The 17,833-nt window shown below is 34.6% G+C and overlaps 1 protein-coding gene across 1 annotated transcript in view; it reads right to left on the bottom strand.

Moving 5' to 3' along the window:
* Window positions 1-792: 792 nt before the first annotated feature.
* The window catches only part of FAM98B (family with sequence similarity 98 member B), a 35,079-nt gene continuing 18,038 nt past the window's right edge, over window positions 793-17,833 (bottom strand). The window contains exons 4-8 of the mRNA XM_003816702.7: window positions 17,489-17,667; window positions 14,293-14,373; window positions 13,577-13,693; window positions 6,408-6,575; window positions 793-3,617 (exon numbers count right to left, since the gene is read on the bottom strand). Of these exons, the coding sequence (XP_003816750.5) occupies window positions 3,219-3,617; window positions 6,408-6,575; window positions 13,577-13,693; window positions 14,293-14,373; window positions 17,489-17,667 (944 nt within the window). The 3' untranslated portion in view covers window positions 793-3,218. The remainder of the gene's footprint in view (window positions 3,618-6,407; window positions 6,576-13,576; window positions 13,694-14,292; window positions 14,374-17,488; window positions 17,668-17,833) is intronic.

Genomic DNA, 17,833 nt, shown 5'->3' with positions numbered 1-17,833 from the left:
TACAGTGGTCCCCAAATATTAAGTCTATAAATACTTAACATTAAAGGAGACAGACTTGAGGTTGTCCCTTCTCTGTGGCTTTTAATTCCACAGTTTCATCTAAGCAAACTAGCACGTAAAGAAGAAATCCTTTGAAGCTATGGATAAAATTGGTAACGACAGCTCAATCCAGGTTACAGACCTACTCAGGGCAATTTATTTGTGGTCATGATTATTTAGAATGATCAGACATAGCCACAATTTTCCCTTAATCCCCAGCTAATTTTTGTTTAACCACACCAATGAAGAAAGAGGAAAAATTTCAGTCACTCAAATTCCTCTGTGGAATGCATTCTGGAACATTTAGATGGGGGTGTATTTATCATTTGGGCAATTCATAATACTTCATACAAAGTAATAAAGTCACACTGACAGCCTGATCCTGAAGGCAAGATTAAACTGCCTGCTCACCTCCCCCAATTTTCATCCCCACGTTTCTCTAACCTGTGCTCCTTCCAAGGTATAGATAGTATCACTGCTCAGGACATTTTTCTGGTCACAAATTTTTTTTAGGTTGTCATGCCTCCTCTTGTCACAGATACAGGTAATAAGATGTTTTTTATTTAAAATGTTTTCCTTTTTCTGTTTAATGAGGCAAGGTTTCCCTGATCTGCAAAACAAAAGTAAGTTCAAAGAAAACCCTTGTTTCCCTTTTGATGTGTGCTTATGAGTAATAGTGTGGTGATTATGTTATAGACAGAATACATGCTCTTTATATGGTCCAGAGGAAAGATGACTACTTTAGCCAGAAACTCCCAGTAAGATCATGTCTATATTTGCTATTAGGTACCAGGCTGGACAAAAAGAGAAGAAAAAAGGGGAAGGACAATGAGGTAATTAAAAAATGAAATTGAGAACCAGGCAAAAAAGAATGAAAAGGAGGTATCAAAAAAAGTGTTGGATTTTAGGAAGCAGTGGAGTGCCATTCATCATACTCCATGTCGTATTGCACTCAATTTATAAAACATTTTCACACTATGGCCTTTCCCATTAAGGTCCCAAATTTCCTTCCTGCTATTCCAGATACTGCTCAGCAAACTGTTCTACAAAAGAAATTTTTACTGAACAAAGATTATCAGGAAAATCCCACCTTACAGGAAAGAGTAAAATATTAAGAGTCTACCTGATTCAGCTTTTCATTCAATTAAGGTTTATAGGAATGTGTACATAGGAGTGGTTTCAGCTCCAACACGATTCCAGGAAGCAAGTGCTAAACTTTGATAGGAAATAAGTGATTGTAGTGAATAACCCAAGCAGCACTCCTATAAAGGTACAAAGAAATCTTATGGAAAATCTAATGAAACTGATAAACTATTGTTTCTGCCATATTTACCATAAACCTTTAGTGGTAAAAAAGTTGAAAGTAGTTGTAAATCTCCTTCATCAGCAACTAATGCTACCAAAAAAGAAGTGAGGCAGAAATGTAAAGGTTTTAAAGAAGATTTTTAAACAACTCTTGAAATATTTTACTCAAGTAGTTTTTTTCTTAAAAGTTTTTAAAAATTATTTTTCAGAGTTCATAGCTACTGATAAAGGTATTTTCTTAATTATGGAAAGCCTTTTTTCCAGCTATCACAAATGAAATTACATCTTTTCATTAAATATAAACACAGAAAAAAATAAATTTACAAATAACCAAAAAATTTTATATTTTCCTACCTTGAACACATTTCTTCAAAGGGTTAACTTGAAAAATACATGTCTAAGATTACAGAATATTCAATAGTTACTTTTAGGGTTTTAACATTATTTTAGATTTTACCACAGAGTTTACCCAAAAAATAACAACAAAAAAACCTGCTAAACATCAAATACCACTTGTCCACTGGGAACAATTCAGCTTTCTATCAGTTGAGTTGGTTAGATCACATTAAGTTGTTATGTATAGGTATTGACCAGAAGCCTACAATGAGATACAGATTTTACACTGAGATTGAAAAAATTTATGGTACCAGCTCTTTTTCTCTTAACTTTCTACACTAAGAGAAAAATACATTACTTGGCCTACATCTTAAAGCATTCAAAATAGGCCCTCTGTAAGTTTTTAACAAATTGTATTTGTACTTAGGTCTTTAAGAAACAACCTGAGATGATGGTAAGTGTCTCATTCCTCATTTGACAAATGAGGACAAATCACTCCTTGAGAACTAAGGTCATTTCAATCCATAGCACCCCTGACCTAGTGCCATGATTCAAATTCACAACTCTTGATAGCTAAGACTTTGACTGCTCCAACTAGCAAATCACATATAGCCATTCCCTAACTTTGTGTTTCCCAAATCTAGCTGTGAATCACAATTACCACAGGATGCCTTAGCCCTACTCTTGATCTACTGAAGCAGGAAATTACTGCCTTAATTCTGTGTGATACAGGTCAGCCTGCCTTTTAATATTTGGATATCTAAAGTGAGAGCATAAATGATGAAGAGACCAGTTTATAGGACTATTTCTCACACCATCATGTAAAGTTGGTATGTGTCTTTGCTCCATTAAAGTATTTCTGACCTCAATCTTAAACTTTGCTTTGTCAAACAAAATCATGCTGATTTCAAATCCAATTAGAAAATAAGTATGTACAGTAAAAAGTAAACTTGCGCTTCAATTAATGAAACTTTAACAGAAACATGGCTAGAGAGGAATCTCCTCCTATAAGAGAAAAAAATGATTCACAACAACTGCCTACTAAATACAACTGGAAGTGCCTTTCCCTATTTTGTAAAATCGAATGAAAAACCCACAAAACACATCCACAGCAATACAGGTGAGGCAAGGGTCTATATTCCTTTCTATTATAGGTGGGGTCTTTTATATGTCTCAAACCTGAACAAAATACAGGTAACAATCTAAATTCTATCATGACAATAAAATACTTTCCATTTTCCAAGTCTGATGGTAATAAATATTTACATTTTAAAAAATAATTTTTGTTCTTTTTTGTTTTTTAAAAAGACACAACATGCTCAAGGGTACACAGAATATGGAAAAAGTCGTCACTTCATTTGAGAGATCAACTGGTAATAAAAAACAATGTTCTTACATATTAACCAATTCAAGAGTGGTATCACCAGGGAGTCTAACATGGTGTTTACTTCAAAGATGATATTCAATTATGTTATTTAGAACACTATTTCTAATGTATCTATAAAGAAGCAAGCACTGCTATCTAATTTTTATAGTTTTTAGTATCTTCTATATCCACCTCCTCCACCACCACCACCACCACCACCTCCTCCATATGGATCTCCATAGCCTCTTCCACCATAGCCCCCTCTTCCACCATAACCCCCTCTTCCACCATAATCTCCCCTGCCTTGGAAACCTCCTCTACCACCTCCTCCTCCTCCCCCCCACCCTCCTCCCCCTCCCCCACCACCTCCCCAACCTCCTCCTCCACCCCCCCAGCCACCTCTCCCACCCCCACCCCCACCACCTCCTCTACCACCACCTCCACCACCACCACCCCAACCACCCCTTCCACCGCCGCCTTCTTGTCTCTTTTGCCAAGGGGGCATTTCTGGAGGTGGTGGTTCAATTTCATTCGGCCGGCCTCCCCTGTCAGGCACCCTTCCCATCAGCACCTGTGTGAAGAAACATTTTCTTTTAGTTCCTAATATTTCAAAAAAGTTTACATAAAAGTTTCAAGTGATGTTGTTTCTAATAAACAGAAGCCAATATATAAGGACATGAAAGTACCAGACATGGCAGAACAAATTAATATTAAAAATATTAAGTGTGGAAGGATAAGGAGAAATCTGTTAAAGGATACAAAATCACGGCTAGACAGAAGTAATAAATTCTAGTGTTCTATACCATTGTATGATGACTGTAGTTAATATATAGTTTCAAATAGCTACAAGGAGGATATTGAATGTTTCCAACACAAAGAGATGATAAATGTTTGAGAGGGATATGCCAATTACCCCGTCTGATCACTATACATTGTATGTATCAAAACATCACTATGTACCTCATACATATGTACAATTATTGTGTTTCAATTTAAAAAATAATGTTTTTACTTCCTGTTTACCAAGTCTGAAGAAAAAAGAAAAAAATGAATTGTTTTAAAAAGGAAATATGAAAAAATATAAAATGTGTGATACATGACAAATTCCTTAGAATGAATATATATATATATATATATATATTTTTTTTTTTTTTTGACATGGAGTCTTGCTCTATTGCCCAGGCTGGAGTGCAGTGGCGTGATCTCAGCTCACTGCAAGCTCTGCCTCCTGGGTTCACGCCATTCTCCTGCCTCAGCCTCCCGAGTAGTTGGGACTACAGGCTCCCGCCACCACGCCCAGCTAATTTTTTGTATTTTTAGTGGAGACAGGGTTTCAACGTGTTAGCCAGGATGGTCTTGATCTCCTGACCTCGTGATCCGTCTGCCTCGGCCTCCCAGAGTGCTGGGATTACAGGCATGAGCCACCACACCCAGCCTAGAATATATTATTTTTAAACAATCTGAGAGAGTATTTCTGAAACTTAAAGGCTTAATTTTTTTCTCACTTAAATTTGTTTAGCAAATTCTGTAACAAATGTAGTACCCATTTCACTAAGAAGTTCTTTTAGGAAAACATTTTATATATATATAACGACATACCTTACATTCATTAACTTAATATCCATTTATACAATAACAACTCTGGACTTTCCATTGCCATTGATTTGGTAATTGATTATCCAATAAAAGATTATATTCCTAAGCACATTTCATTTCAAAAATGTATGAAGTACATATAACATGGGACCTTAATGAGGTCAGAGATTGATATAAAAACTATAATTCCAGGTATCACTGCAAAGAGAGAGAAGGATTCTCAATGAACTGCTTCTTTTAAGAAACTTAAGCTCACTTACTTTCAGTGATGATACTAGTACCATATTATTAAAAGGAAAACACAGTTGATATAATTCCTTTACTATGCTTTATAATCCTTTCAAAAATAAACTAGGGAAGAGTTTAAGTATCCAACCTTCTATAAAAAGTAGCAGCTTTATATGCCATGAGCAGAGGAAAGATAGCAATAAGAAGGGTGTCATCTGCTCACCACAGACAAGGGGAAGCCAATAGCTTCCTGCTACTGCCTTTCAGGAAAGAAAGTAAAAAAGTAACTGCCTCAACCAAAATGACCAATTAATTATACACTTCCATTGATCCTCCAATCAAAACCAAGTTTAGGATTTATGTCACAAATGAAATATAAAAAGTGCAATATCCTCAAAGTGAGACAAGGTTCTAAGTATGCAACATTCTTTTAAAGATGGCAATGATGTCCTAACTACCAAATCCAAAAAACAGCCTTTCTTGGTTATTATTCTCACTGGTCTCTCTACCAAACATGGTATGTTGGTGGGCATATGGAGATGCCAGAACTGATCATAAGACTACCCTCAAATAATGAGACCATAAATTATAAACTCAGAAGAGATGGCCAATGTTACTTACAGAAATAGAACTCTTGATCCAGCAAGACTAAATTATAACCCAATGCAAGATGTTAGGTAATATATTTAAAGAGAGAACACTTTCAGAAGATAGGATTGAGCCACAGTGGAAGCACAGAGGCAAACACTGGTGATGCCTAACTTAGCAATAGTTAGCAAAATGACTTTAAAAACAACCATCCCTCTGAAAAGGTATTTTATCTCAAGTTACACTGAGTGAGAAGCGATGCTTTAAAATTATCCAAATCCCTTATTTCTGATTTTTTGCTCTTTTGTAATAAAGTTTGCCATGGAGTGCTCTACCTAAATGAAGAGGACATGCCAGTTAAGCTGACATAAACATACTAAATTACTTTATTGTTATTGCTGTTGTAAAGTGAAAAATTCAGACTCCTTGAGCTTGTTTAAACAGACTACTGTCAGAGAAATGGATGTATACTCCAAATCAGGAAACAGAAGCTCAAAGAGGTTCAGTAGCTTGCTCAGGGTCATTTCTGTAAGTAAATGACAGAGCCAGGATGGGAACCCAGATTGGTCTGACTCTAAAGCACAAACTCTTCTTCCCTTTACACCAAGGATATAACGAATCTGTCAGTACTTGAAACAATTCCGAAAGATTCTTACTGACAAAAAATGATTACTTTTTAGAAAGATGGAAGATAATTCTTGCTAAAGCTTTGACAAAAACAATTCATAATTCCTCTAATTCAGAAAATACTTTGATTTATGAATACACAAATTCAAGTGAACATACACACATACACAAAAATAACATAACTAAGCCTAGACTGAACCCCCCTGCCACTCTTTTTTCTAAACATTTACCAGGACATGAAAGAAAAATAGACTAAAATCTGTAAAAACATTAAGTAAGATATTATCAATTCATTTTCCACTGTACTGAAAGAAACACCAACCTTATTAATGGCACATGCGGTCTTCTCCCGGCTGGTGCCACTACTTGTCCTAATGATCTTGGATAGATCTTCACGAGCAGCAAGTAGATGTGCCATTGTAATCGTTGTCTTGGGTGACAAAGCATAACGCTTAGGCTGATAAATTCTTGCTATATCATCTGTTTTTACCTAAATGACAAGAGTTAAGGAAAAAAGGAACAAAAGTACATTTTAATGAAAGAGCAAAAACAATCATAATCTTTAGAAATAAAGAAAAGGAGATAATGCATAAGCAAGGAGTTAGAAAAGAGCAAAAACACCCAAATATCTGAGAATTTATGAATAATTTAGAACAAATAAAATAGACCAACAGGTGTTAAAAATATGTAACTACCAGCAACAACTCGCTAAAAAATAACAAAAAAATTTCTATACATATTAACAAAAAATACCTAAAAAATAGTTTTACCAAAACCACATACAGGACATTTAAAAGGGAAACATCAGTAAATCTTGCAAAAACAAAAGGAAAACTTGTATAAATGGTAAGAAATACCAAGTTTCTGTATGGGAACATTAAGTATTATTGTCAGTTTTCCCCCAAATTAACTTATAATCCTATATAAATAGTTTTTGAGAGAATGAAAAAAAAATCTAAAGTTAAATCCAGAAACTCAATATGTAAGAATAACTAAAAGCATTTTGAAATATAATCCTACCAAATACTAATATGCTATAATACAAAATTATCATCATCTTATCAGTTAACATTTAATGAGAACTTATTAAATGTGCCAGGATGCTGTTCACTTAGTAAGGCATTATTTCTTTAATCCTCAAAATATCCTTTTAGAGTGGTTGGTTTTTATTATCCCCTTTTGCAGATGGAAAAAAAAAATGAGGCATAGAAAGCTTAAGTTAGTTTCCCCAAAATATGGAGAGAATCCTAGCTCTGCCCACTTAGCAACAAAGGTCTACCTGACCCCCAAGCACAGGTCTAGTATAGATAACAGTTTGCTATCCTACCTCCATCTAATTAACTAGAACTTGGGAGAAAAAAACATAGATTGATGAAATAGTATATTGAGACTCAGAGCCTCATAAATCTATGAATGCAATAAATGATAAAGGAGACATCACAGATCAACGAGAAAAGGAAAGGATTATCTTTTAAATGGTGCTGGAATGACCTGGTGGCTATCTGTAATAATAACAATAATACAGCACACCATATAACAAAGGGAATTCCAAAGAGAACAAAAAGTTAACTGTTTGAGGTTTAATTTTCAATTTAAAAACAACTACATTATAAAAATTAAAATTTCTGTACTTTAAAAGATATAAAACAACATCTAATGACAACTGGGGAAAATATTTTCAACAAATAATTCAACCAGCAAACTTCCTTTCTATATAAAAACCTCAAACACAAAAAGAAAACAGAATTCTACAGGAAAAAAAAATGACAAGACATATAAATAGAAGTTAAAAAAAGGAAATTCAAATGACTAATAAGCTTATGAAAACAGTTCAACTTTGTCAATAATAAGAACAGACAAAACAAGTTAGTCTTTTTAACATCAAGTTAGCAATAAAGAGGCTAAAGTGAGACAACATTTCATTTACCTTACTGGTAGGAGTTTAAATTCATATAAACTTAAGTGGAAAACAATTTGGCCATGGGAAGCGAGAGCATTAAGAGACAAAACCTTTGACACAGTAAATTTCCTTTAAGGAATCCACCATAAAATTTTACTCTGAAATTTATATATAAAAATTATACACAGAAACATGCCTGGTATTGTTAATATAGAAAAAAATGTATAAAATAAGAGAAGTAAACTATTGAATCACTAAATGATAAAATATAATGCAGCCATAAGAAGGATACTGAAAGAAATTTAGTACTGTTACATGCTATGACATGAATAAACCTTGGAAACATTATGCTAAATCAAAGCCAGATGCAGAAGCCACATATTTTATGATTCCATTTATATGAAATGTCCAGATAGGCAAATCCATGGAAACGTAAAGTATATTGTAGTAATGGTTGCCAGGGCATGGAGGTAGGGAGTATTGGGAATGACTGCTGAGAGGTAGCTATGTCATTTTGGGATGATGGAAGTGTTATGGAATTACATATAGGGTTACACAACACAGTCAACAGACTAAAAACCACTGAATTGTACACTTTAAAATGGTATATTTTGGCCAGGCACAGTGGCTCATTCCTGTAATCTCAGCACTTTGGGAGGCTGAAGTGGGAGGATTACTTGAGGCCAGGAGTTTGAGACCAGCCTGGGCAACATGGCAAAACCCTGTCTCTATAAAAAATAAAACAAAATTTTTAATTAGCCAGGTGTGGTGGCACACGTCTGTAGTCCCAGCTGCCTGAGCGAAGGCCACAGTGGGAGGATCACTGGACCCTCCAGTGAGTTGCAGTGAGCTATGATGATGGCACTGCACTCCAGCCTGGGCAACAACAAGACTACAACTCAAAAATAAAAATAAAATGGTAAATTTTATGTTAATTATATCTCAAAAAAATTAAAAGTTAATTTTAAAAAGGGTACTAAAATAGAGTTTTTAGAGATATTGGAAAATGGTTACAATATATTTAGCGAAAAAGCAAGCTATAAAATTACATTCACAATATTATCTCAATACTAGTAAAACAGTGAAGAAAAGAAACTGCATAACCTTTCTAATAAATGACTATAATCTGTTTGAAGGGCAACTCTGGAGTATCCATTAACAGCCTTAAAATCATTTCCCTTAATCAAATAGTTCACTTTTAGGAATACATCATGGACATGAACAAAAATTTAGCTGTCAAGGATTTTATTACAGGGTCAAAGAGGCAAAATTAGAGAAAACCTCAGTGTCTATCAATACAGTATATATATGCATATAATAAAATACTGTGCAAAGATTTAAACTGCTGTAGAACAAAGTTGATGACAGTCACTCAACAATATCAGACATATTTTTCTATCACGAAAATAGGGAGAAAATGATAAAGATATAATAAATTCAACAAGAAAACTTAGTATACAAATGCATATAATCATATAATCAATTGAAAAAGACCAAATGAAAGGCCAAAACTGATCCATACATAGTCTAAGGAAAATATATTTTTAAAAACCTTCCCAAATAAGAAAAAACAAAAACACAACCTCCTTGTCCTAAAACATGAAGAAAAAAGACCAACATGAGAAGATAAAATATCAAGATATTTCCTAAAGGAATATTTGCTCAAAGCTCCCATTTAAGTCCGGTTCAGGGGTCAAACATGCCCATGAATCTATGTCACTGAATGTTGAAAGAATATATCAAAACTCACTTATTTTGGATTTCTCTGTAATCTTAATGCCAACATTGAAAATATCAAAGTACGTTAAGACAATTTTAATGCAAATACCCTTCGCAATTTGCCTAATATTCCTACGTTCCTTTTTCTCATTAAAATTCTGTTAGGTTAAACTGGAGACCCAACATAGATAAAACCTCTATTTAAGTTTCCAGAGCTCAGTAATGCTGGTGCTTCCCACACATCTGAACTCTATTCCATTTCTTGAGGTAAGCAATCATGTCATCTGCTTCGTTGGTAACTTATAACTCTTAACAGCACTCGAGCTTCTTGCACAAAGCAGTTACTCCAATGAAATACACAGACATCCCTGGAGTTTATCCTGGCGCACATGCAGAAGTGAATCAGGCTTTAACCACCCAAGAAGCTGATTAGATATTACACACACAAATCTTCTATACCTAATCATACGGAGTATTGAGATATTCATCCTGAACCAGGTACATAGTACCTGACATATACAAAGTGCTGAATGTTTATTAAAGAAAATGCATGAATGATGGTCTTCAATCCCTGTTCTAATCACTCTTCACTTTTCTGTATCTGTCAGGTGTTTGGAAAGGGACTCTATGTAAAACACATGAGGGAGGATTTCTAGGTAAATGAATCATACTGAAGACACTAAATTATAAAAGGTACATATATCCTATGACAAGAAGAATGAAAGAGAGACAGATAAAAAGGGAACCAACATTTCAAAACACTCAAAGTCTATTTGTAAAATAGGCCATCCCTCCAACCCCTGGTGACATGCTGCTACTCCTTTCCTGGACAAAGAAAAATACAGTATATAGGGAAAAAAAATGAGGTTTATCTTCCTGAGAAAATGAGCGGCTACAAAGACTACACGTTGGCATTAAGAACTGCCACAGCACATCGGCCAGCTCCAAAACCTGACATTAACGATCCCTAATAACGACCGTAGTTCCCAATAGGCTTTATAGTGCTTTACTCTTTTCTTTTTGTTTTAAGAGACTGTGACTCGCTATGTTGATCACGCTGGTTTTGAACTCCTGGCCTCAAGTAATCCTCCCAGCTCAACCTCCCAAAGTGTTGAGATTATAGGTGTGAGCACAGCACCTGCCCCCCAACCCCAACTGCCTTTATCATTAGAGACAGAGTCTTGCTCTGTCGCCCAAGCTGTAGTGCAGTGGCATGATTATAGCTCACTGCAGCCTCAAACTCCTGGGCTCAAGCAATCCACCCGCCCCAGCCTCCTGAGTAGCTGGGACTATAGGCACACAATACCATGGCCAGCCAGTGCTTTACTCTTAAATATGGACAACCAAAAACTACCATGCAGCTGAAGAAGCCACCAACATGGGAGAGACCAAGAAAAACAAATAAACAAAAAATTATGCTAGAGGAAACAGATAATTGAAAGCAAAAAAAAAAAAAAAAAGCAAAGTTTCTATCTTTAATCAAGATGATAGCATACCAAAATATATTTTTAAGAAATCAAGAATCAAAAAGGATTTATGGAAATTTAAAAAATAATTGCAGAAACAAAAATTCAACACCAAGTATAAAATAAAGTTAAAAACATTTCTGAGAAACTGAATTAAAAAAGGAGAGAGAAAATGAGAGGAAAAAATAAAACAACTTAAGCGAGTCTATCTAGAATGTTTAATATCTGACTAAAGCATTTCAGAAAGAGAATACAGAAAAAAGGGAAAAAGTAATAAAGGAAAATATAAAAGCTAAAACAGTCTACATATCGAAAGGTCCATCTAGTAGGGCACAATGAATGAAAAAAAACTCAGACCAACACATATTGTGCAATTTCAGAACTCCAAGGATAAAGAGCCCAAAAGCTTACAGAGAAACATAACAGGTCACACAAAAACACAGAGAATGGAGTCAGTTTTCTTAATGGCAGCACTAAATACTTGAAAACGATGAGGCAATGCCTTCAATATTCTTAGAGAAATACATTTTCAACCTAGAATTTTATATTCAAATGTGAAAGCAGACTAAACATTTTCAAAATGCAAAGAGATTGACAAAAATCACCTCCTATGCACTCCTTGTTTGGAAATTACTTGTGGATTTCCTACAGCAGAACAAGGGGTAAACAAAGAGTGAGCCATGGGATCTAGAAGGTAGTAGAGCAGCCAAGGATAGCCATAGCCATGCAAACAGCAAAACTGCAGTAAGTGGATGCAAGTTTCTGAGAGAAAAAGTATACAGAAAATGGAGAACTCATTAGAAGACCTAATTTTTCAAAGTATAGTTTTTAAAAAAAAGCATTTTATCATATTGCAGAAATACAATGCAAGAAAAAATAAAATTCATTTAGAAGCCCCTTTGTAGGTTGACTAGCCCTCCAAAGAGGTCCACATCCTATTTCCTGGAACCTGTGAATGTTACCTTACAGATGCAGGTATGATTAAGTTAAACATCTTGAAATGGAGAGGTTATTCTGTATTATCTGTGTGGGCCTAATATAATCACAAGGGTTCTCATAAGGGAGAGACAGGAGTGTCAGAGACAGAAGGCGATGCGACAATGGAAGCAGAGAGAGAGAGAAAGGCTGGAAGATTCTACCGGGCTACTGGCTCTGAAGAGAGGAGATGAAGCCAACAGCTAAACTATGCAGGTGGCATTTAGAAGCTAGGAAATGCAAGGAAACAGATTCTCCCCTAAAGGATCCAGGAAGAATGCAACCCTGCCAATACCTTCACTTTAGGACTGTTAATCTCCAAATTTTAAGAGAATAAATCTGTATTACTTAAGCTACTAAATTTGTGGTAAACTTTCACAGCAGCCATAGGAAACTAATATATCACATGGAAAGAGACGTCATGTGAAAGACAAGAAGGTAACAGAAGCACCACACTTATGAGAAGCTAATGCCTGATGATCTGAGGTGGAACAGTTTCATGCCAAAACCATCGCCCTGCCCCCCAACCCTCCATGGAAAAACTGTTTTCCATGAAACCAGTCCCTGGTGCCAAAAAGTTTGGGAACTGCTGGCATAAGTGACCCCAACTGATCCAGCATGGGGCAGAAGAACTGCCCAGTTAATTCAAAAAATGTAAAAATAATAATACCTGAAATTCCACTTGCAGTCAAGATACAGTAATCGGCACCAGATTAACTCTCCCACCTGAAACAACTAAAAAACTGGATAACCCATGTGATGTGAACCAATGATGGTCAGACACTGGACATCAAGGAACACAGGACAATGATCCCTAAATGAGGAGAAGCCCTATAATTATCTCAGCTTACTGCCTGGAGAGTTTCCAGGCAATGATGCAGGGTAGGGAGAGCGGGGGTGAGGAGTGATCCCAGACTAAGCATGGGTACAGATTAAAGGCATAAAATGGGAGTGATGGGAGACAGCTCTTTAGAAAGCTATCTGAAGAGATTCAAATTTGGAAATGCCCTCACCTCCCAACCCCCTCTTCAACTGAAACACATTCTATATTCATCCAGCCTTAAGATACTTTTAAGGCCTGTTGGCATCAGTACTACCTGCAACTATGCTTATATCCTGCTTTCTTGTTACGCTGCTCACTGTATCTATCTCATTATCTCATATGATGCCCCTTCTTTTATGCATATCCTGGCATAAATCACAATATCTATGAGTTTAAAATAAATGTCAAAAATGTGGGGAGAAATTAAGTTATATGCAACAGGGATTTATACAAGACCAGGATCATCTTGTAAGACCAGTAGTTGGCCTGGGCATGTAGTTGAGATGGTGATGAAGTACAAATGTGGCATGGTTACATAACAGACAAGCAAGCCAGAAGAGCTGTTATAGGCTACCACCTACAGGACACATATGGGAAAACAGCCTTACCTTTGCTCTATCAGACCATCCAAAGGACTGTACAGTCACATCTAATCGTTTCATTAACATTCGTCGGCGGCACTCATATTCACAGGAAAGAGCATCATTGATTCTTTCCAGTTGTTCCTAAAAAATTTGGAAACAAAAATAATAAACTTTAGATTCTTTCATTCTGCAAAGAAAAGAAATCTGAAAATTGTGCTAAGTACTTCCTACTGAGTCAAAAGATGTTGTACTTACTGATCATTTTCTGTTCCCATGAGACTTTATGGTAAATTATTTAAATACTAAAGCATAATTGAAAGAACATTTATGATATCCAGAAGACATTAAACATACAAATTAAACTCCACCCGTTGGTAGAGTATACTTTATCTATAATCAAATTTGTTAATTTAAGTAAAACATTTACCTGCTAAGCAGTCTGGACCAACAAGGAAAGAAAATACCAATAACTCATCTTGCTGGCTTTGAGCCTCTGTTCTTTTCAAATCACAACTGTGCTAGCACATTGAGCACTATCAATATCCTCAGCCAGGTATTTTTAAAAATTAATAATTTAACTAAAGAAATGTTAGGACATATTACTCCAGAATATCAATCAATTTTAATTCTACAAAATAATATATGCATGCTACATATTGCAAAATAGATGTTCATTTATAAAATTAAGTCATATTCACTAATGTAATTACATAAAACTAATAACAAAAAGGGGGATTTACCGCCTGTTCTGAATTTAAATCAATTTTCAGCAGTGGTTTTCCCACATGATTTTTCTGGACCTTTGAGAGAATATCTTTCACCTAAAAGTAAATATAAAAGATTGTGAAAAATGTATATTCCTAATTTAAAACAATCTTATGCTTGTTTAAAGTATCGCTCTGAACACTACAGAATAAAATATTAAAGTGACATAATTAAAATATACCATCATATACCAGAATACCACTACAATACAGAGTATCTTTTTCAAAAAAGCACATTATATTCATTCAAGCTATAGAGCACATTCTTTCCCAGAGTAAGAACAAACATACACAGACAGCTAAAGAAGTACCTAGGTTCTACTATGAGAATCTGTGTCTTAGTGAAATAACTTTGGAGTTCCTGCTTAAGATAGCACTTTCTTACTTTCTAGTAAATTTTCAAAAGGGATACTAAAACCTTTAACCAGCACATTGATTTTTCTCAAATAAATGCTACGTACACATTCCTGTTGTAAGTATTCTCGTTTCATTGTTCAGCAAGACAACATAAGGGAGCAAGCCATCTCTCTCAATTACAGTCATCACATACATATTTTCATTACTTTTGCAAAGCCCCTAATTTAAATTACTTGAAACATTTTTATTTTGATAAACAAAATATTAGGCATTTACTTTCCCTTTAGCAATATCAGGGTCATTCAATAATTTATCCTCCTAACTAAAGGATTAATTTACCTTCCTGACTGGAGAATCCATCATTAGCTAAATAAAATATTTACAAAACCAAATGAAATACAGTTTTTTTTACAAGGTAACCAAAGGAAACAACCAAGGGCAGTTCAGATTTTAAGGAGCATGAAGCTTATTTAATGTTGGGGGCACTCTTTAAGGAAAGAATTCAAAATTAGCCTGGAAGCTGGGGTTGTAATGTGGAGTAACTGTAAATGGGCACAGTTGAGGTTTCTTCTGAGGGTGATGGAAAAGCTCTAAATTCAAGAGTTTGGTGATGGTTGTTTAACTCTGTAAATATACTAAAATTCACTGAACTATATATATATACTTAAAATGGGCAAACTTTATGGCATGATTACATTTCATAAATGGTGTTTTAAAAAAATTAGCTTAGAAAGAACCTGTGCAAATAAGAGACCCCAAAACTTCAGCTTTAGTAGCTTCACAGCAAATCTACATCTACAATGACACAATTTCTCTACTGATACAATTTGTACATATTTTAAAGAAATTATTAATTTATTTTCTTAAAATGGACCATTTCTGTAGATTCTCCAACTGTTGTAAATATCTCCAATTTTAGGTTTTTTCATACATTATAAAAAGTATGAGTTGTAACTCCTCACTCCAGAGGAATTCTCAATGTATACTTGTAGTTTGTTACGTGTAATCACATTCAGCTCCATTCCTAGGATTCCAACATTACATAATAGTTTTAACAAATCTGAAAATCACTTGTTATAGAGTAAGTTAAGGGCACAGGCTCTGGAGGTTGACTACCTGGGTTTAATCCTCAGGTCTACCACCATTTAGAAATTTGCTTGTTTAACTTATTAGATCTTTCAGTACCTCAGTTTCCTCACATGGTTGTCTAGGTAATACAACACAGGGGTGATGTATTACCCATAACCACGGGTGATGTGAGAATTGAGTTATTACATGTAAACATTTATAACCACCTCACATGGGTGATGTGAGAATTAAGTGAGTTATTACATGTAAACATTTAGAACAGTGAATGCTATATATTTGCTATTATACCATCACTATGTATCTGTTGTAATTATACCACTATAAATACACATTTGAACAACTTGAAGTTAGAAAATAATACTTTCCTTCCCCAATGGTAACAAAGTGTCTTCTGGACACATCACATGCAGAAGAAAGAAAACATGAAAATTCTTACTTTTGGTTAAAAACTGAATAGAGTAGGAAGACCTTTTAAGTAAACATTTAGCCAAGATGGCCATAGTAACAACTACCTTATAATTAGTATGCCAGTATTTGAACCGAGGCATTACAGACTACTTCAAGTAGGGCAAAGAGGTAATTGAGAATGTTGTTAATACTAAATAAAAACCATAAAACGGAATAGCCTCTTTGAATTATAATGAGCTCAGAAATCTGTCTCAATCTGAAATAGTCCCAGAAAATTTAGCCAACCCCAGATCAGTCTTCATCCAGAGGAAAACAGAAAAAAATTCTGAAGAGTAACTTGTTAACTCTATAAGAATGTTTTTGAGCTGATTTTCACAGACTTACTCTCTGGTTTGCAAGTTCTACCAAAAAAAATTTTTTTAATATTCTGTTTTTATCTTAATGATACTATAATTCTCTTACATTAAGACAAACCTTATTTTTCAGTTCATAAATTATCAACGCAAAAGAGATCTTTACTGAACAAGGATTTAATTTAAGGCACTGTGTCTAAAAATGGAGTTATGTACTTATTCTTGAAGATTAGGCAAGAATTTTATTTTCCTTTAAAATGAATCCTGTATTCTTCCCCTAAAGGACTGCATATTTAACAAATGAAACCCAGGAACTAGGCCAGAATTTGGTCTGTGAGAGTAGCATCCTCTCTAATATATGGCTTGACAGGGAACAAGAGTTGTTTAGTAACTGAAAAAAAAAAAAAATTCCAAAGTACATAAGGTACATAGTTTGTAGTTGTTTTTAACTAACCCCATCAGGGTACTAATTAATACATTCTTCCATTCATTATATAATGCACTTACTCTTACTAAACATTCATCCACCAAAAACTGCATGCTCACTGCCAAAGAAACCACTCTGCAATTCTATTAACATCCATTTTTTAAAAAGTTTAGTTTCCTTTCACTTTGTAGGATAACTCTACTTCTACTTCTTTCTTTCTTTCTTTCTTTCTTTCTTATACTACATTAAAACCCTGGTTAAGAAAGTGATCCTTAAATTTGCTAAGTGATTTCTATCATGGTAAACTCTGGCAAAGCTGAAGGCCAGTAACTCATTAAGATTTGATTCCTGAATATTAGCTACTGACAGATTAGGTCACATGCCTGTTAAGTCTGAATCCAAAACTGGGTTTATATGAAGATAAACTCTTGAAATAAAATGTACACCTCATAATTATAGGGAATAGTTTCATTTTTAATATAGCACTTACATGTTACCATTCAGTTGAATTTTGGGGAAAATAAAACAAAGATAATACCTTTGATTCCACTTGGTTTAGCATATGCGGAATGTCAGAAGTTGTTGACTTGGGTATACCAAGTGTATCAAACATAGCTTGAACTTCCTGATAAACTTCACTATTTTTATCTAATTGAGAATTTTTATGTTTCTTGTTCTGTAATATCTGTGAAGCTTGAAGTTCTGTACTTAAAAATACTACAATAAAGAGAAAATAAATAATGTTAATACATGTATAAGAATCTCTTAAAATATTTCACTGAAATTATTTATTCACTTAAAACAAGTATCAATTAATACCAATAATGCCAACTTACAAAGACCCAAAGAACAACAGTTGTAGAACACTGTACACTTATAAACG

Source organism: Pan paniscus, chromosome 16, assembly GCF_029289425.2.
Source record: "Pan paniscus chromosome 16, NHGRI_mPanPan1-v2.0_pri, whole genome shotgun sequence".
NCBI lineage: Eukaryota > Metazoa > Chordata > Mammalia > Primates > Hominidae > Pan > Pan paniscus.
Note: the sequence above shows the minus strand (reverse complement) of the source record. Positions and strands in the feature narration are given on the sequence as shown.